The sequence below is a fragment of the Camelus bactrianus genome, chromosome 9 (assembly GCF_048773025.1).
Source record: "Camelus bactrianus isolate YW-2024 breed Bactrian camel chromosome 9, ASM4877302v1, whole genome shotgun sequence".
Taxonomy (NCBI): Eukaryota; Metazoa; Chordata; class Mammalia; order Artiodactyla; family Camelidae; genus Camelus; species Camelus bactrianus.
Window position 1 is genome coordinate 8261554 of NC_133547.1, and position 20510 is coordinate 8282063.

General features: G+C 53.5%; 2 protein-coding genes across 5 annotated transcripts in view; one reads left to right on the forward strand and one right to left on the reverse strand.

The window, feature by feature from the left end:
• Positions 1 to 9566, reverse strand: FKRP (fukutin related protein). 3 transcript variants are annotated; one of them, XM_074369370.1, is made up of 3 exons: positions 9531 to 9566; positions 7903 to 8033; positions 1 to 3673 (listed from the first exon to the last, which is right to left on the reverse strand). In XM_074369370.1, exon 3 carries the CDS (start codon positions 3632 to 3634, stop codon positions 2147 to 2149), a length of 1488 nt encoding a protein of 495 aa, XP_074225471.1. In that variant the 5' UTR covers positions 3635 to 3673; positions 7903 to 8033; positions 9531 to 9566; the 3' UTR covers positions 1 to 2146. The 3 variants fall into 3 exon arrangements, with proteins under 3 accessions (XP_074225471.1, XP_074225472.1, XP_074225473.1); XM_074369371.1 differs by having other exon boundaries at positions 7903 to 7964; positions 9531 to 9564; XM_074369372.1 differs by lacking the exon at positions 9531 to 9566 and adding an exon at positions 8767 to 9025 and having other exon boundaries at positions 7903 to 7964.
• Positions 9157 to 20510, forward strand: part of STRN4 (striatin 4) — a 24731-nt gene continuing 13377 nt past the window's right edge. For both annotated transcript variants that reach the window (XM_074369367.1, XM_074369368.1), the window contains exons 1-5: positions 9157 to 9477; positions 16225 to 16328; positions 16831 to 16904; positions 17854 to 17932; positions 19734 to 19931. In XM_074369367.1, coding sequence (XP_074225468.1) covers positions 9196 to 9477; positions 16225 to 16328; positions 16831 to 16904; positions 17854 to 17932; positions 19734 to 19931 — 737 coding nt within the window. In that variant the 5' untranslated portion in view covers positions 9157 to 9195. The remainder of the gene's footprint in view (positions 9478 to 16224; positions 16329 to 16830; positions 16905 to 17853; positions 17933 to 19733; positions 19932 to 20510) is intronic.

Genomic DNA, 20510 nt, shown 5'->3' on the forward strand with positions numbered 1-20510 from the left:
TTGATGCCAAGAGAAATTTTTTATCTATTTAGTCTCAAGTCCCTAATGATTTTCAATTTAATAGGAAGTTGCCAGAAGTATTTGATGTGGTTCCCTTATGAAATCACAGCTAAGACAAGGTTATTTTAAATAAATATACAAACATATATATAGATAATGTTATTTATGTATATACATATACAGCTGTTTCAATCAAGAAATCACACCAACAATTTCTAAATGAAACAAAACCATTACAATAATTGAAGAATGATTTGAGGGGGTTAGGGGCATAGGTCAGTGGCAGAGCACATGCTTAGCATGCACGAGGCCCTGGGTTCAATCCCCAGTACCTCCATTAAAAGAAAAAAAAGAATGATTTGAGCTTCAAGTTATGTTCTTGGCAACAACTTAAATATGTATAGATAGATAATTTTGATTATTTTGAGAATTTAAAAGTATTTTTTAAAGTGATGCATACATTGATATATGTATTTATATTACCATACCAGTGGGAAAATATTTTGAACATCACTTATCCTTCATGAATATTCAATGGGACATTTTAAAACTGTACGTGACAAGGGACACTGCTTCATTGTGGAGGTGCCCTGTATGTATTGTAAGACATCTCCATCCTTGGGCCATGCATTCTGAGAGCACTGTCTGATCACAGTGATAACCCAAATCATCTCCATGTTTCCAGAATGCTCCCTGGGAACCTAACAGACTGCAAGCCATTGGTAGGTTCAGTGGTTAAGAACAGAGTCTGTGTTATAAGAAGTCAGGATTGAATGTCTGAGCCTCAGTGGGAGGAAGTGGCAGCGCTGGGATTTGAACCCAGGCCTCTCCCACTTCAGAGCCTGTGGTCTCAAAGCCAGGTGCATAGACCCAAGGGCTGTGTGCCAGAAGTCATTGAGATGAGGCAGCTAAATGAAGACCTCTCTATTTCTTTTTAATTTTAAAATGGAATAATTTAACCCTTATTACTAATATACAGAAAGAGTAGTACCTGGATATAGTTTATAAATAAATACATATATTGGAGGTACATGCCCAAACAGTATTTTCTCTTAGGTGCAAGATCACAAGAGGAAGGCCATCGCTTTACCTGCTAAGTGGTTTGGCTTCCCAAAGCCCGTCTACCATGACTAGGGAGGGGCATAGTGGACAACTTCAGTGCAGGCTCTAGACTGGCAGCCTGGGTTCAAGTCCCTGCTCTGACACTCTCCAAGCTGTCTGACCTTGGACTGGTGACTTTACCATCCTGGCCTCAGTTTCCCTATCTGTCAAATGAAAATAACAGCAGCTCTCACCTCGGAGGGTCCAGGCGAGGGATGTCAGTTACACCATGTGAAACACTGAGACGATGCGTGATACACAGTAAGTGCACAGTAAGTGTGAGCTAGGGTTAGCGTTTAGCCCACCTTGTGAGTGGGCCAACAGGTGCAGAGACCTCAAATAATGAGGTACAACAGTTAAATGGAGTCGGGCTGGGATCCAGAATCTGATACTTAACCACATTGGCATCTCAGAGCTTTGAGCTTGTTTCCTTTTCTGCAGGTGGGGTTAAGAGCAGCATGCACCTCACAGGGCTCTCCCAGGAGGGAAGGAGGTTCTCTGAACGAAGGGAAGATAGTCATCCTGTCTGGCCAGGCGCAGGAGACTAGAGAGAAGACCAGAGGCTCAAGAGACTGCGAAAGCCGTAAAGCAGCGGTCCCGGGTAACCGTCACCTGGGCCTCAAACTAGGGCAAAGACGCCCTCTAGTGGTAGAATCAACACCAACAGCCAAGTGTCCTGGGGCTCTTTGTGTGCTAGACACTGACGGCCCACACTGAATTCTGGAGGAAACCGAGGCACAGAGAAATTGGGACACTTGCCCAGGCCCACCTACCTAGTAAGTGGAAGAGCCGTGGCCTGAATCGCGACAGTCTGACCCCATAACCTACCCTCGTTCTCCCTCTCTTTCCAAAACTCTGTCCCAGCCCCGCAGTCCCAGTTCTGGAACGCTTGAGCACGGCGCGTCTTTGATGTCCAGGACTGTGCTGGGCCCTGCAAGGCGGCTTGGCATCCCTAGCCCGTCCACCAAATGCCAGCGGCACCAAGACAAAGGACAGTTCCCTGTGCTCGAATGTTCTCCCGACCCCAGGAGCAGGCGCTGGAGCTTCAGCTGCTTCCCGTTAAACTCAGGAGAGCCGGATTGGGGTACTCTGGGTTCTCAATGACCCCGGGGCCGAACTTGAGCTCCAGGAAGCGGCGGTAGTTGTTAGGCGCCTGCGCCACGAAGCCGGCAAAGGGCAGGGGCACGAGAGGCTGCAGGAAGTGTTCGGGGAACTCGACATCCTGCCGGTGGTCCAGCCACGTATCCTTGGTCATGACCCCGTTTCGGGGGTAGAAGGGCCACAGGTCCACGTGCAAGTGGTTGCTCTCGCTGTACTGCACGCGGAAGAAGTCGCCCTCTACCGCCTTCTCCCACACGAAGCCGCGCTCGTCCACCACGGAGCCCGCCTCGGCGCCCCGCAGCTGCTCGCAGTTGCCCACGTCCTCCAGGTAGATGCCCAGGTCCACGTCGTAGTCCCACGGGATGATGTCCCCGTGGCGGGCCGCCCCCAGCAGCGAGCCGCCCTCCAGCCAGTAGCGCACGCCGGCGGCCTCCAGCACGCCCACCACGTAGCGGGCGGTCTCGCGCAGCGCGCGCAGGCAGCACGGGGGTGTCCAACGCTCCTCGTACAGGTAGGCCGGCGTGTCGCCCACCACTGTCCCGAAACAGCGTGGGGTCTCCTTGCTGCAGCCGAACCACTCGAGCCGCCCACTCTCCCAGCTCACCAGGCGGATGCCCAGCGCCCGCAGCAGCGCGGTCCGCCGCGCCCGCCCCTCGCGCTCCGCCTTCCAGCGCGCGTGGGCCGTGGCCAGAGGGGGCTGGCGCGCCGCCGCGAAGGGCAGGTCCAGCAGCTGCATGGTCCAGCCGCGAAGCGCGGTCTGTAGGAAGAGGCCGGTACCCACCGGCCGGGCCAGGGGTGCTGAGAGGTTGAAGAGGTCCCGGGCGCGCAGGAGAAGCACGGCGTCTCCTTCCAGGGCATCGCAGCGGGATGCAGAGGGCGCCGGGCCGTAGCGGGCGGTCCACTCCCGCAGGCTGACGTTCAGGGCCAGGCACCGGGCAGGGTTGGCCGAGGCGACGGGGGCGGCTACCAGGCGTGAGCCTCCGGCTCGGAGCACCTCCACCATGCGCTCTAGCTGGCCAGGCGCCTCGGCCCTCGCCCCGTCGGGCACCAGGGCCACGTACTCTGTGGCCACGTAGGTCTCGGGGCGCGAGGCTGCGGCCGGCCGGTCTAGGGCAGGCTGGAGCAGCGCCAGGCGAACGTTGGGGATGCGGGGCAGGGCCAGGGGCGGGTAAGGGAGCGTGTCGGCTACCACCACTACCGGCTGGGCAGGGTCCAGCTGCAGGAAGGAGTCCACCAGCTCTGGCACCGCGTTGTCAAAGGCTTCGAACTCTCGCACCAGGACGGTGACGCGGGGGCCCGAGGCAGATACACGGCGGGAGCCCCGGGTCCGGGAATTCCTGGGCAGGTGTTGCAGCCACGAGACATAGAACAGCACCAAGAGGTTGAGGGTGATGGCGGCTGCCAGAGCAGCCTGGCAGCGGGTGAGCCGCATGGGGCTGTAGTCAGGCCCTAGCTGGGCTTCGCGGGTATCCTGGGGAGGGGGGAAGGAAAGGGGAGGCTGGAGCTGGTTGTCAGAAACTCCCCGACCCATCCTCAGCCTTGCCTCCCTCTCCTAGCCCTTTCCTTATTTGGTTTCAGTTCTGACTCTTCCTCCTCTGGGAAGCCCTCCTTAATCCCAGGCTGGGTCATGCAGCCCCCTCAGGGCTCCTTCAGCCCTCTGGGTCCCGCGGGTCTAGCCTACCATTCTAATTCATTACTGAGTAGGGACCAGTCTGTGTCCTCCCACTGGACTGTGAGACCCATGAGGGCAGGTCCTGAGCCTATCTTGGTCACTGTTGGTTCCCCAAGGCCACCCAGCACAAAGCCAGGCACACATTAGATGCTCAGGAAGTTTTTATCAAACGAATCATCTTCCCTTCTTCCTTGTTCAATACCACCCTTCTATTCACTGTCAACTTCTCATTCAGACTCAAATTCAGTTATAAATGCAAGGACCCCATTCCCAAGACCAACTTGCACCTTCTTGACCATTCCCTGCTCCAGGAAGCCACCCCTGATCTCTCCCTCCCATACCCTGGCCCTGGGTCAGAGCCTTGGTCACCAGGACCCTCCTTGCTGCCTCCTTTTCAATTCCTCAAATCCTGGACCATCTAGCCATGTCTTTCCTGGTGGCCAGCCAGATGGTTTTGGTTTTGCAAGAAAAGCTAGAAATGTTTTTTTTTTAAGCTGGAATTATTCCAATTTTGTTCTGTTTTGTTTTGGGGGGGAGGTAATTAGGTTTATTTATTTATTTTTAAATGGAGGTACTGGGAATTGAACCCAGGATCTCGTGCATGCTAAGCATGTCCTCTACCCCTGTACTATGCCCTCCCCCCTAGAATTATTCCAATTTTTAATGTTGGCTGCTAGTTAATCTTTTTTTTTTTTAATGGGAAGGGTCAAATTCATAAAAACAGGGGCTGTGGGGAGGGAGAAATGGGGAGTTGTTGAATCAGTATAGCGTTTCGGTTTTGCAAGATGAAAAAGTTTTGGAGATTGCACAGTAACACGAATATACTTAACACTACTGAACTATACCCCTAAAAACTGTTAAGATGACAAAATTTTGTTATGTGTATTTTATAACAGTTAAAAGCTCATTTTTATTAAAGTCTTGTGGGCTGCAGCATCAAAAGAGGCTGTTATCAGTAGGGTGCCCCCCCACCTCTATTCATTGGCTACACTCCTAAACAACCCCCAGATGGCGCTATCTCCCTGTCCCCAGCAGAATTTAAAGATTTGGCTGGTCTCCAGTACGGAAGGAATCACTAACCTTGGGTTCTAAGCAGATACTCAGAAAAAGTTTCCCCATGAAGGATCTTCATAGGTTCCGCCTCTCCCTGAGAGGGGGACATCAGAGACCCAGCTAATCCTCCTACCTCCTAAATATTCTGACCCCCATCTCCAAACTTCCCCCTTCAACCTGGATCCACCCAGATCCCCACTTAGCCTCCCCCTGGTCTCCTTCATGGCAGCCAGAGGGGTCTTCATAAAGTACAAATCTGACATCTCCCTCCCTGCTCAGAATCTGCCATGGCTCCCCAGTGCCCCGGGGAGAAAAGTGTAAGTTTCTTACAACATCCCACAAGGCCTTGTGTGACCTGGCCCTTGCCTGCCCACCATTCCAGCCCCATCTCCTGCCATGCCTCCTCGAACTCTATGCCTCAGCCATCTTGGACTTTTCTTCAAACAGGTTTTATTTCTAAGCCTTTGCATATTCTGTTCCTTCTGCCTGGAAGAGTCTCCTCTTGAACATCCCTTCTATTTATGCCTCTTTTCTCCTGGAGAACTCCTACTCATGCTCAGTCTTCAGCTCAGACGGCCCCTCCTCCAGGAAGCCCTCCCTGAACTGCAGGCTGGGTCAGAAGTCCCCTCTGGACTCCTGGAGTCCCTGCGCTGCCTGTTCTTATTTGGCACTGTCTGGGGCTGGGGCTGTCTGCTCCACTGGACTGTGAGACCCAAGAGGGGAGATCCAGGCTGTCTTTATTATCACTGTGTTCCCAGTACATGGCTGGGCACTGAAAATGCACTTGGTGAAAAGATGGTGACCAGAGGCAAGGCTTCTGTAAAGCCCACTCAGGTCCCCAGAGCCAAATTCTTTGCTGAGGCTGTGAGCCTGGGGCCCTGCCCCGGTCTGCCTGTCTCCTCTCTCTCTCCCACCAAGAATGCACTGCCACCCCTCTTCACCCATCCCAGGCCTGCTTGCCCTTCTCTGACCCAACTCAGATGTCACCTAAGAACCTGAGTTGCACTTTGAGGGCGACTTCTTATTCTTTAGTGCCTTGGGATTGCCTTCTGGACTGTAGATTGATCCCTCCTCCCTTCTGTCCTTCAACATCTATTTGGGGAACTCCTACAACATACCAGGCACTGTCCTAGGCATGGGAGACACGACAGTAGACACATAACACAGAGATCAACAATTCCCCTGACCCCCCATGCAACTCACGTTACTGTGGGGGGAGGAACTTTAGAACCACAGAATCTTCTGGGTCTTAAAAATCTTAGAACCTTAGTGCTTAGGTACACAGAAGCACAGAAGAGACCCTTAGATTCTAAAAGGACCATCCTCCTGCTTCACCTTTGTTCCTTACAGTCTGTTCCCCACTCAGAGCCCAGCGGGATCCTGTTAAACCCTGAATTAGATCCCGTCCTGCATCTGCTCAAACCTTCTGTGGCTCAAGACTCACTCAAAGGACAGGCCAAAGTCTTCACTGTGACCCACAAGGCCCCACATGATCCCCCATGTTCCTGTGCTCACTCACTCAGCAGCAGCCACATGGGCGACCAAACACCTGAGAGACTGCTGTTCCCTCTGCCTGGACACTCTCCCCCCAGGTTATCTGTATGGATCCTTCCTTGGCCTCCAGGTCTTTGCTCAAATGTCACCTGGCCACTACGCCCTTCCTTTGGCCACCTTCCTTAAAACTGCATCTCCCCATCACTCACATACTTCCTATGCCCCGTCCCTGTGTTGTTTTCCTCCCTTAGTAGTTATCATGTAGATTTCACTTGTTCTATTTATTGTTTGGTCTCTTTTGTTCCCTGCCATATATCCAGAACACAGCACACTACCTGGCACTCAGCAGGGGCTCAGTAAATTTGTGTGGGATGAATGATTGACTCCCATTATTCAGAGGGGGATCCTGGGGCTCAGAGAGAGAAAGGAAGCAGAAGCCAGGTCTCCACCCCCAGGCCCTGGCTCTCCCCACATGCTGTCTGGCCAATTCTGGGCCAGGAGGTAACCGACAGGACAGAGGGCAGAAACCAGTTTCTCAAAGATCAGCAGGTATCAGAACCAGATGAGGAGGTGGGGGGACCAGAGAAGGAAGAGTGAGGAATCATCCGGTACACTGACAAGGTCAGTCTTGGCTTTCCCAGCTGTAAGGGGCAAAACTCCTTCATTGGGACAAAGTGGATGAAATGATGATTTTGAAGGATAGTAATAGGATAATGTCAACAATTCTAGCCACTCATGACGTGCCAGACCCTGTTCTAAGCACTTTGCCAATATTAACTTGTTTAATCTTCACATTGTGAGCACCTTTAAAGATGAGGAAACTGAGGAACAGAAAGGTGAAGTCACTTGCTCAAGGTCACATAGCTGGGAACTGGTGGCCCCAGGAGTTGACCCTGCAAGCTGGCACCAGAGTTGTGCTTTCAACCAGTAAACTCTGCTGTCTCTCTTGGGTACACAAAGACAGCCCAACTCCCAGCCCATCTTCAGTGAGACAAGCCCTTTCCCCAGCCCTAACCTGACAGGTGCTTTCAGACTGGAATACCGCACACTGATTAATTAATTCAACTCATTAACTCAACAAACAGATATTTATTGTGTGCCCTCTGTGCCAGATTCTGTGTTCTGGGGACCCAGGATGACCCGGGCAGTCATTGGGCAGGCCTTCCAGAGGTGGGAAGACAGACAAAAACCACCCAAACAACTTACAGATACGGCAGAAAACCAGCAGGGGGCGTGAGAGAAAAAAGGTGGTCAGGGGAGGAGAGGGTAGTTAAGCTGAGACTGTCTCTCTATTGCCCACAAAACCATGTTAAGTTCACCCCGATTCATTTCAGGCCAGAGTTCACCTGGCCTGAGTCTCAGTTGCTGCATCTGTAGAATGGGAATGTGACGGGTAGAGAAAGTGAGTGATATGTGGAAAAACCTTTTGGGGACAAGGGCAGTTTCCACATGAGTGCTGGTGACACTGAGGGGCTTCTTACCTCCTAGGTTGCAGGCTGAAGGAGCTCCAGGGGGACAGTCCCAGCCCAGCTCAGCTGCACTTCTGAGGAAAGGAGAACCAGAAAACTCCAAATCAGCCAATTTCACACAATAGAGCACCATTTCATCTTACCTACAAAGTGGGAATGAGAAGGTCAGGGAATCATTTCTCTTTAAGTCCCATACGCTCAGGCACCACCTGAAGCATCTTATGAATGGGAGGTAAGGATGTCATAGGGATATAACCATCCCTTCTTTCATAAATGTGTACAGAAAGGTAGGGCTAGAAGTGACAGAAGGTGTTACCATGACAACCTCTTGCCTAGACACACTCCATCCTGAAACAATCCTAAAATGTCTTCAACCTTGGTGAGCCTGGTTCCTAGGGTCACTGGAAAGGGGACTGCCCCCATCACCAGAGCAACCAGGACTTTGCCTTGCCTGTTTCTCATCAACCTGGGGATGGTCCAGGCCTTGTAACCATAGTAACTACTCCTCAGCAGAGCATCTCCTCCTCTAAATAAAAACACCTGGTTGGTTTGGTCCCTGGACCTCCCACGATGGGAAAGGGGGAGATAGTTACCATGGTAATGCCAACTGGGTGGCTGGGGGAGGGGTTGGGAAAGAGGTTTCCCTCAGCAATCAGTGTCCTTGGGGCTGGGTTCCTTTCTACCTGAGTGCTAGGTGGAGTTGCCATAGTAACCAATGAGAGGAGGGGCAGAAAGGACAACCCAGGGACTTGGGTTACCTTGGCAACCTCCTCCTGGTGCTCGGCCAGGAGAGGTTTGGAGCTCCATAACCACAAAGATGGGGGAAGGGGGGGCTAAGGGTGTTCCAGACTGGGGAAGGTTACCATGACAACCGACCTGGGCCAGGAATCAGAAAGGATGAGGCCATTGCTGAAACCATCCCTGGTGGTCGCCCTTTCTCTCAAAGAATGATAGTGACTGTCGAGAGGAGGTATTTGGGTCTGGAGAGGGCTAGAATCTTTCTTTGGGGCGAAGCCGGAGGAGGAGGACCGAAGGCCTCCCCTCCCAAAGTCCCGCGCTTTCCAGGGGCGACCCTCTCTCCGGGCCTGGGTCGCGTTTGCCCTCCCTGGGGCGGGCGCTCCCGCCCCGCCCCTTTCAGCCCATCCCGCGCGCGCTTTCGGGGCCGACCCGGGTGGGCGAGGCGCGCGCCCGACTTCGTTCCCGTCACCGACCGCCCCGGTCCCCGCCGAGCGCGCGCGCGAGTGTTGGCGCGGCCGCGCAGGCGCGCGAGGCACAGCGGGCGCGCGGGCCGGCCCCGGGGCCTCCATGATGGAGGAGCGAGCGGCCGCCGTCGCCGCCGCCGCCGCCTCCTCCTGCCGCCCGCTCGGCTCCGGCGCGGGTCCCGGCCCGACGGGGGCGGCCCCGGTCTCTGCTCCTACCCCTGGGCCCGGCCCGGCTGCTAAAGGAGGCGGCGGCGGAGGCAGCCCCGGTCCCACGGCGGGACCAGAGCCCCTGAGCCTACCCGGGATCCTACACTTTATCCAGCACGAGTGGGCGCGCTTCGAAGCAGAGAAGGCCCGCTGGGAGGCCGAGCGCGCCGAGTTGCAGGTGAGCGCCGCCCCGGGACCCCAGACCCCCAGCCCGGCCCGGCCCGGCCTCACCCGCCGCCGCCGCCGCCGCCGCCATCTTGGAGCAATGGCCGCCGGGACGGCCGGGGGGGCGGGAGGGGACCGCGACCGGCCCGGAGCGAGAGTGAGGGGCCGTCCGAGGGGGGTCCTAAGGGCACCCGGGCGGCTCGTGGCTGGAGGGAGACCCCGGGGCAGGAGGGCCCGATCGCGGCTGCCGAGAGAAGGGACGCAGGGACCAGAACCGGCTGGAAGTGGGGAGTGGGAGTGATCCGACCGGCCGAAGGGTTGCTGAGAGAGTGGCCTCGAGGCCCCGAGGGGCCCCCAAGAGAAGTCAGCAAAGGGTGATGAGAGGGGTTGGAGAAGTCTTGTATGGGAGTGAGCAAAAAACCCGGAGGGTGCCCAGGGACTCCCGTTTCGTCCCCGACCAGGTGCGAGTTGGAGGTAGAACCGGATGGACACTGGGTGGGAGAGGGGGCTTCGAGGGGTGGGGGTACTTGGGACCCGCTGGGAGCGAGCGGGTTGGGGCGGGGAACCCGTGTGAGTAGGGAGAGGAAGTCGGGGAGCTCGGGACGGGTGTGTTTCGGAGCGTTTGGACCGGAGGGACTGAAAGATGGCTCTGTGAGGACTCTGGGGAAGAGAGCAAGGTCTGGGGGCGGGGATGGGCGCCAGTTGAAAGTGTGTGCCCTAACCTCTGAGGAGGAAACTTTGGGGAGCCCTAGCATGCGTGGCTATCGAGTGCAGGGAAGGGGTCTCGGGTGGAAGCATGGACGGGGCCAGGACGGGCACTCGGAGGCTGTGTTGGAAGCGCTTGAGAGCCGAAACTCTTTAAGGGTGTGAAGGAGTGGGGGCTACTGCCCTGAGATGGGAAATGTGTGGGATGTCAGGTGGAGAACCCCTAACTGGAGTCAGAAGTGGCAGCCAGACATGTCCAACTGTGGAGATGGGAGGTGGATGAAGATAGTGCGGAGGAATGGGGGTACCTGGAGGATGGCAGGGGAAGCATTTTATAAAGCAGGAAGGCACCCAGAGGAAGGATTCTGGCGGGGGTGGGGGGTGGAGGGAGGGTGGGATGCGTTTGTGGAAGTTTTTGGGAAGGGACCCTATGGTTTGGTTGCTTCGGAGAGGATTTGTGCTCTGGGATGATGTTTGAAAGAAGCTGAGGAGGTGGGCTGGGTTTTGTGACCTTGAGAAGTGTGGGTCAGCTTGCAGAATGTCCTGGGGAGCCTGGATAGCAGAGTTGTGAGGATTTAAAGGGGTCCAGGCATGGGCTGCGAGGAGTCTGAGGGTTCCCCAGGCTGAGGTATTATTAGCAGAAGTCAGTACCTGCTTCTAGCAGCCCATCTTTCCCCTTCTGATCTGCTGGTTCCTATCTAGTTGAAGTGGGAACCCAAATAAAATATCTGATTAGAATTTTGTCCTTAGGATGAATAAAGAAAGCAGCCTACAATTCTCCCTTGCCAATAGGGATCTTAGCTACATGATAGCTGAGGCTTGTGTTGGAGTGGGAGAAATCCTTATGTAAGTACCTCTCGCTTTTGTGTCCCATCTCTGCTTCTGGAGGTCTTTCTCAGGGGACATCTTATTAAATCTTCTCAGTACTCCATCGTGTAGGCAGGGCCAATGTCATTGCCCTCATTCTGCAATCGTGATAGCAGCTGCTGTTTATTGAGCACATATTATGTGCCAGGGACTGTATTAGGCACTTCACATACATGGTATCATTTAATCCTTGCAGCATTCGGGAGGGTGAGTGATATTATTCTCCCACCCCACCCCCCTTTTTTAATAATCAGCAGAGGAAATGGAGACTTTGAGAAGGTCAGTGATTTATCTAGGATCACAGCCTGTGGGCGGCAGGGGTGGTCTGTGGGCTTTCAAGCCCATGCTCTATACCTCTCCGATGCCCAGGACAAATGAGATGCCTGTTGGAAGGAAACTCAGTGGCCTCCCCAGGATCATCCAAGTAATCAGAGCAGAGCAGGGATTGAATCTTGGTCTCTGGGACTTCATGCCAGTGCACCCTACAGCACCCACCACCCCACCTCCTCATTTTTGAGACAAGCAAGAGAAAAAACGTGTCTGTTCCCACACTTAGTGGCCCTTCTTGGAGTCTGAGAGGAAGTTGTGGATAGCACCTAGTTATGCTCTCCCTTGTCCAGGCTCCAGCATCACTTACTTTGTACTTCTGTTTTCTTTTTACCATAGTAAAAATTCAAAGATCTCTGAGGTGTCTGTGGGTATAAGTAAAAAAGGAAAGCCCCGCCACCCTGCTTCGTCCGTTTCCTCCCCTTCTCTCCTCCCTAATTGTTATTGCTTTAAAAGTAGTTCAGCTCTATGTGCATAATATACAAAATCATATTTCATGCATCATTTTGTGACTTTTCACATTCTCATGTGTCTTTATGTTCCTTTCATATCAGCATGAGAGCTCTTTCTCATTATTTTCGAAAACTACATTCTGCCGTTGTTTGTACCATAGCTCATTTAGTTTGAGCCCTCTTGGTGGATTTTTAGGTTGTTTCCAATTTTTGCCCGTCAAATGGCTGCAGTGAATATCTGTATATTCCCATGTGAGTATACAGCAGATTAGATGGGTGGAATGGTAGAATAGATGTATTTATAAAATGGTGATTAGTTCTGCCAAATTGCTCCACATTTACACTCCCAGCAGCACCTCTTTTTATGCACCTTTACTCAAACACTTATCACTTAGAGAGGTGTGACTTCTGTGACATCCTTTAAGGCCTGGACTGTGTCAGATTTTCCTGATGAACTCTGAATACCTTTTCTCCAAATAGCCGCCTTCAGCTGTTCCTGGCACAGGACCCACTGTGGCTCTGCAGTCAGTGCTCAATAAGTGTGTGGGAATGGCAGGAGAGACAGCCTCCCATGAGGTCCTGCCAGGAGATGCCCAAAGATTGGAGCGGGGAGGTGGCATAGACGCAGCCTGATGGTAAGCAGGACTTTGCCAGGTTGGTGTATTGCGAGAAGGAGATGATGCGGTTTCCGCCCTTCAGAAACTTCCAGGCTAATAGAGGAGGCTGGTCTGCACAGGAGGCGACAGAGAATGCTACACGTTCACATGCAGTTGAGTTTTCCATTGTGTGGCTCTGCCCACGATTTGCGGCACTTCTGGGAAGGGGAGCGAGTTCTTTGAGGACAAGAGGAACCTGGGGTGGGGGGTGGGGGACAGAATCTGGAGATGCAGCAAGTGAGCTGCCAGTGGAGAAGGTACAGAGCTGGCACCTCCCACCTGCAGCCTCACAAGGGGCCCTGAGGGGTCCATGGGGACTCAGCCCTGCCCGGAGCCACCAGAGCTTGGGAAGGAGGAGTACAGGACATGCAGGGCCAGATGGGACCGAAGCCCGCCCAGGGAGGGGGCTGGGACAGAAGGTTGGGATGCAGAGAGTCAGCAGTCCTGGAGGACTGAGATGCTGAGGCCCCTCGGGAAAGGTTTTCCAATGTCGCCTAGGTGGAAAAGGAACAGCCGGAGGAGAGGCGGCAGCCCTGTCTTGGAGTGGTTCCGGGGGCGTGTGTATTCCAACAGTCTGGCCAGAGGGAATGGCAGTGGTGGAGATGGTGGGTAGAGAACTTCCAGATCGCAGCCTTACCTGCTGGCCCACCACGTACTGGCAGATTGGGCAGCGGTGGCTGCTGGTGTTTGCAGGGTGGGAGGGACTGGTCACCGACACTTCCCCTTTCTGTGGTATTCCACCAGCTCAGGACACTTCAACCACCCCCATGTTTCTGGTTCTCTTTTCTCCCTTCTTTGCCAGAGGAACTGGGAAGGGGACCACAGAGCAGAATGGGCCGAGTGTGAGCCTCACATAGTCATCAGGAGAGGGGAGATCAGGGCTTAATGTGGGGGTAGGGAGATGAAGCGGAGAGGCCGAGCCAGTGCGAGGGCTGGGCGTGATCCTGGATTCAACAGATGAGGGTCACCGGGTATTATCAGTCCCACCTCCTCATCACCTTAACCCACTTAGCCCCCTCACTGCCTAATCCTAGTTTGGGCCACTGTCATTTCTCCCTGGGATTTCTGGAATTGCCTCCTTTGTGACTGGTTTCTCTGCTGGTTTAGCTCTCATTCCCCCACCCCAGCTATCAGTTCTCCACGTTGTAGTTTGTGGAATTACCTCTGTAACATGTGACTCTGATTACATCTCGCCTTAGCTTGGAAAGAACCCTGCCATAGCTTCCCCTCTGCTCTTGGGATAAATTTCAAACTTGCTCACAGAGTCTGCGATCCTTTATCAGGCCTACAAGCTTCTTTGACTTTCCTCACTAACCCTTTTACACATTCTAATGTGGCCATGCTGGCCTTTTTAGAGTTCTTTAAGCCCGCCACCATGCAACTCTTATCTCTGTCTTCTGCCAGCTACACTCCATCCCTGTGGCTGGTCCCTCCTTCCATAACATCCTGTGCTCCCTCCCCAGGGCCCTGGTCACCATATATGTTAGTTGTCGCCTACTCTGCTCTTGCCTGCACTGGACTGAGAGCTCTGTGGGGACAGGAGGCACTCGTCTTCTCTATTACTTCCCCAGTGCCTCAGGCAGTTCCTGGCCTGTCACAGGCAGTCACCGGTGTTGGATGTTGAATGAATGTCGCTCAGCAGGCTGTACAGGGGCTGAGAAGCAGACGCTCACTAACAGAGAAGCCCAGAGGGCAGGATCACAGGAAGGTGGTAACTTGGGGCTTGTGTTTAGTGATCCACCTTTTCTTCCCCGCCGCTTCCCCGCTCCCCCGACCTAAAATGACTCACAGGCAGAGTAGATTGGGGTGACTGAGAAGGCACACGAAGGACAGAAATTCAAACTTCTGAGATGTTGATCACATGTGAGTCCACCTGTCTGGCCTTAGGTATTTATGTACATATGGGTTGATTTAAAGTGGAGAGAGAAAAACATCTTGGGCAGGGGGAGTCCCTTTTTCTCAATGGACAGATGGGGTTTGTTTCCCAAAGCATAACTGTGGTATGTATGTTGTTTGTTGTTTGTCCCACACTCTCTAGAATATAATAAACTCATCGTATTCAGTGGTGTATCCTCTGTCCATCTGATACATAGTTGGGGCTCAGTAAATATTTGTGGAGTAAATGAATGAATGAATGATCCTTTTGTCATACGTTAACGTATGTATATCCCTTTTTATTTTTTCAAAAGGAGGCCTACCATTGCCATTATGCCCATAGGTTAAATTCCTAGAAGTGGAGCTGCTGGGACAAAAGGAATGTGTGGTTAATATTTTTGTGGATGTGGCCAGATTGCCCACTGGAAGGGTTTGTCAGTTTATGGCTCCACCGACCATGTCTTGAGTGCGCCTGTTTCCTGGTCCCCGGCCCTGGCCAGTGCTCGTCATTACTTAGCACACGTTTGGTTCTCTGCTGACCTGAGGGAGAGACCTGGTCCCTGGAGCAGGACAGAGTTGATGGTAGGCCTGTGGGCAGCGGGCCATGGTGTGCTCTGAGTGCCAGGGGCAGATAGGTCAGGGCCCTTTGAGCCCCAAGGACAGGGAGAGGCATGTTTGTGGGCATCTGAGAGGCCACCAATGATGGACAGTTCTGGAGTAAGCCTTTGGGAAGGGGCACAGCCTGGACAAGGTGTCTAGGGTGACTGGGGGCTTCTGGTGGAGCTATTGAAGTTCTTCAGTAAGCACATGACATGGTAGGGTTGGCTCCAGGAAGACGCAGCTGCTGGTGGGTCAGAAGGCATCTCTGCTCGATGAGTCTAAGAAATAGGAGGTGGCCTTTATTAGCTCTTCTTCTGTGCTAGGCCTTGGACTGAAAAGGACTTAACACATGAGGGGCAGGTGCTCTGATGAGCCCCATTTTCTAGAAGAGGAAACAGGTGAGGAGAAGGCCAGAGACCTGCCTAAGAATGTGCAGCGCATAAGTGGCCAGGCCTGGAGCTTAGGCAGTCCCAGCCTGGAACAGAGGCGCACTTGGGGAGAAGCCAAGGATGAGCCCTGCACTCAGGGCTTTGGCACAGGACTTTCAGAACATGGTCAGAGTCCAAGATCCTGCCTCGAAGGCAGTTGGCCCGGTGTCTCCGAAAGACCTGTTGAGAAACCAGAGCAGACTGGGGCAGTGCATGCCAGCAGACAGTGTGAAGTGGTTGGCAGGGGTCCTGGGTCATGTCTGTGGCACATCTCCCTCACCCTGGACAGACTCCAGTGGGACGGTTGGTCCCACCGTGGGGGTCGGGCAGTAAAGCCTTTGCATGCAGCGGGAGCTGAGCCGAGCCACCCACTCTTGTCCCTAAACTCCAGAAGTAGCTTCCTACGCCTCCCAGAGACAGATGCTCTGGTAGGAATAGTGCGATGCCACCTCCACCAGCAACCTCAGGGATAGCACCTGCCTGGGGCTGGGGGAGGAGGAACCCAGGGCTGTTAATGCCTACCTCCCCTGCCTTCATCCCTGATCCGACTTCCCCCGAAAAGGCGGGGACCAAGTTAGGCCCAAGCTGTCCTCATTTAATTTCAGGGCTTAAGGCCTTCTCTTCAGCTCTCCCATTGTGGGCGGCATGGAAACAGATCCAGCACATCTTCTCACCGCTCCATTAACCCCAGCTCTGGGTCTTCATGCCTGAAGTAGCTCCGCATGTCATTGCAGGGGTGGGGCTGCAGTTTATTGTCCCTGAGTGAGAGAGGGACACACATCAGTGAGCCTGAGCCCTGCTGTCTTCTTGTCTCCTTCTGTCCCGTCCCGCCCCCCCCCCCCCCCCGCAGGCTCAGGTGGCCTTCCTCCAGGGAGAAAGGAAGGGGCAAGAGAATCTCAAGACCGACCTGGTGCGCCGGATCAAGATGTTAGAATACGCACTGAAGCAGGAGAGGTGAGCCCTGCTGTCCGTGGTCCTGCCTTCAAGGCAGGGCCAATGGGAGGTTTGGAGCTGGCAGTACTACCTTCCAGCTGAGGGAGACTTGGGATCAAGCATTCTCTTCCCCATCATCCAGTTCTGCATGGCTCTAGGAGAGGAGGACACAGCAAGACGTAGTAGGTGGGATTCAGGGTAAACAACTAGTAACTGTATTCATAACACCAAATACCGGACATTCCTTGTCTCACTTGTCCCTTCCAGTAGGGTGAGGGCGAGAACTTCTTCAAGGGCTCTGGAGCTGGGATGGCAGCCCAGTTTGCCTGACTCCAAGGAGTGGGCTCTTCGCAGTGCCATCTGTGACGCCTCCTCCGCTGGGGCTGCTTCCTAATCGGGCAGCTCAGCGTCAGAGGCAGGAGAGCGGATAAGAGGGCAAACCTGGGATTTGGGATTCCTGAGACAAGGGCTGGCCCTGTCTACTCTCCTGTGTTTCTCATTTGTTAATTGTTTGTTCTTTTAGGGCCAAATATCATAAATTGAAATTCGGGACAGATCTGAACCCAGGGGAGAAGAAACCAGAACTGTCAGAACAAGGTACTCACCCCTCATCCTCCCTGCTTGCCTACCGCCCCCCTCCCCCGCCCCGAACAGAACCAAATGTGTTACAGGAGAGCGGAGATGGGCCACCTCTTTCTCTCTGCTCCCCAGAAAGCAGGGTGGGCCGGGCTGGGGCAGGGCGGGGTCTCACTCTCAGGGCCCTTCCTGTGGGCTGCTCTACCAGATACTGCTGGGTGCTCAGGGGACAGAGAGGGTGGGTGAAGAATCCTGGAAGTCCTGCCTGCTGTCCCTCTGTGACATAGACATAGACACATGAGGTCCCTGACAGTCTAAGCTCCTTGAAGGAGGCATTAGTTCACCGCAGGAGGCAGGGAAGGCTTTCCAGGTCCGGGGAGGAGTGTCCCAGAGCACCAGGACTTGGGGGGGGGTGTGAGCCAGGTGAGGGCCTGGGTGACCTGTGATCACTGTTCTTCATGTCGGACTTCTCCTGCCAGACTGTGAGTTCCACACGGGCAGGGATCTTTATTGACTGGGCATGTAATAGATGCCCCATAAATATTCAATGAATAAAATAAATAGATTATCTCATTTAATCCTCACAACAGTCCCAAGAGTAGGGGCTATGATGATTAACTTCATTTCTCAGAAGAGGAAACTAAAGCTCAGATAGGTCACCTAACCTGCTCAGGGTCACACAGCTGGGAGTCGCTGAGCCAGACTTGAACCTAGTGAGTCTGCCCATTCTCTTAGAACTGAGCCTGTTTCCTGTGTGGGGAAATAACAGAACTAGATCTGGGTCTGAAGATAGTCTGGGACTGGTTTGGGGAGGTGTACAGAGGGGAGAGGGTAGGCTTCAAACACTCTCAAGAAGTGACTCTGTAGGACCTGTGACAGTGACTGACTGGGGTTTGAGGGTGAGGAGGATGGGGGAGGTGGTGGTGCGTGGTGGCGCTCTAAGCCTGCCTTCCTTCTCTCCACCCTCCAGTCTCCAATGGCCCTGTAGAGTCAGTCACCCTGGAGAACAGCCCGCTGGTGTGGAAGGAGGGGCGGCAGCTTCTCCGGCAGTGAGTGTACAGGGGAGGGGGGCGGGAGGGGGAGGGGAGACGCATTTGGCTTGGGAGATAAGCCCGAAGACTCCAGTGCTTCCTGTCCCCACTGGGAACCCTGACCTATCAGGATCCCTGCTGGCTACAGCTGAGATGACCTGTCACCCTGTAGGGGGAGCCCTGCCTGGGGGAGTGAGGGAGGCAGATGTGGGGCCCCCACTCTCGGAAAGCAACTCCAAATGCCTCCATGCCATTTTTCCCCAAGGGTAATGTGAAATTACTTTTTATTAAAGAGACTTGGGTGTTTTAGAAAACTTGGGAAACACATAAAAAATAAAAATCACTCATAATTCCATCACACAGGAATTTCATGCCCCTGTAAACATTTTGGCACATAGGTTATCTCGTTTGTGGATATGTATTTGTGCGTGCATGCGTGAGTGAGTGTGTGTGTGTGCGTGAGTGTGTGTGTATTTTATAGAGCAGGGGCTTCCCCTTCACAGTGTTTTGTAATGCATTGCTTTTGCTAAGTGTTGTGAACATCTTTCCACGTAAATTAGTTATGTTGCATCATTGAAAGACCTGTATGAAGTCTGTCACTGTAATCATAATCATAACTTCCTACGGTCAGTCTCTTCTTTTGTATTTCACTGAAAGTGTTTTTAATAGTGTGACAAACACCAGGAAGTTACCTGTCCATATGCTTGCTTTCCTTAAGCTAAATATCTGGAAGTGCAATCACTAGATTCAGTGTGTGCAAACAGTGACCACTCACCCCACCCCCCGCCAAGAATAATCGCCATAGGCTGCCTTTGCCAGGTTCCAGGTATGTGCCGGGCAGCGTGCTAAACATTTTGCACATGGGGGTTCCTCACATCGATCCCCATGTGGTATGGCTGCTAGCATTTCCCTCATTTTCACAGATGAACAACCGAGGTGCAGAGAGGGTATCTGTGATCTGTCAGGTCACAGCTAATCGGCGGCGGGGAGGCCTCGGACACACACAGGCACCAGACATGGCAGGCAGGCAAAGGCAGATGCCGTCTGCTGCCTGGGCCCCCAGAGGGATGAGGACAGGGTCAACAAAAAAGACTCTAGCGGTGCCTCCTGAGGACCAGCAAGGGACTCTTGTCCCCTAGTCCTTTGAAGCCAAAGATACCGATTGTTGATTTTTTTTTCCTTTTTTTTAGCTTTTAGACTAGTCCCAGCTGGCTTTGGGTTTTTAAATTGCAGGAGTAATAAATGCTCATTTGTAAGAGTAGAGGAAATTGCAAAAGTTCCTGTTAATATCCCTAATCCCATTCTCCAGAGGTCACTGCTGTTAAACGTGTAGTGTGTATCCTTCTAGGCCTGATGGGAGCAGAGTACAAATGTGTGTGTGTGTGTGTGCACTCTATACTTAATGCATGTTTTTTTTTAAAATACCTGAACTGTAAGGAACACATAACAGTCTTCGGTAAGATGTTTATCATAGCCATCTCTCCTTGGCACTCTGCCTCATTTATCTTGTGCTTAGTGTCCCATCAGTAATTTGCTTCCATAGTCCTTGTCAGTGGCCATGTAGGTTGGCCCCTGGGTTTTGGCTCTCCCGTACGGTATGTCTACAAGCATCTGTGACAGCAAGGTGCCTGTGTATAAAGGCTCCCACTGGAAATAGTCTCGGAAGTGAAACGGCAGGGTCCGGAAAATGCTTATTTAAAGTTTTGGTGTATAGTCTTAAGTTGCTTCTCCAAAAGGACTGTCACAGTTTGCATCTGCCCCCGCAGTGTATCAGGAAGCCGGGAGGCACCTAACTCGCACTGGTTCTGCCTCCCTGCAGGTACCTGGAAGAGGTAGGCTACACGGACACCATCCTGGACATGCGGTCCAAGCGTGTGCGGTCCCTACTGGGCCGATCGCTGGAACTCAACGGGGCTGTGGAGCCCAGTGAAGGGGGCCCCAGGGCCACGCCGGGCCCCGGGGGACTCAGTGGTGGCGAGTCGCTGCTCGTGAAACAGATCGAGGAGCAGATCAAGAGGTGAGCCCTGGGGCCTGGTGGGTGCACCCCTCTGTGCCTCTTCCCTCCTGATAAAGGCTGGTGTCAGAAAGTCAGCATTTGGGGCTGTGGTCTGGTGAGGCTGAAATGGCAGGAGTCACATTAAATAGGGCCTCATGGGCCACGATAAGGAGCTGGAATTCTACTCTCTAAGAATTGTGGGAAGCCAGTGGTTTTGAGCAGGGGTGCGACATCACCTGATATACTTGGTCTCCTTCGAGAAGTAGGGCTGATGGAGGGCCAGGGAGGCTGGTTAGGAGACTCTTGCAAATGTCAGGGAAGAGAGGATGGACATGCGTGGTAGAGGGGGCATACCTCTAGTTCACTAGCACCTGGGACTCGGCAGTCACTGGGGCAGGGAGTATAGATGGTGCAGAGAGGAGGTCTGAGGGCTGAGCCCATCTAGGGGCCCGGGAGGGGAGCAGCACTGGAGGCCTGTCCGAGGCAGCTAGTGTTGTGAGAGGAAATGCAGGGAATAGTGTCCGGCCACTGAGCTGGGACACTGCACAAATAGGAGGCCGGGAAGTGAGAACTGTATTGGCAACTCGGAGGAAAACTCTC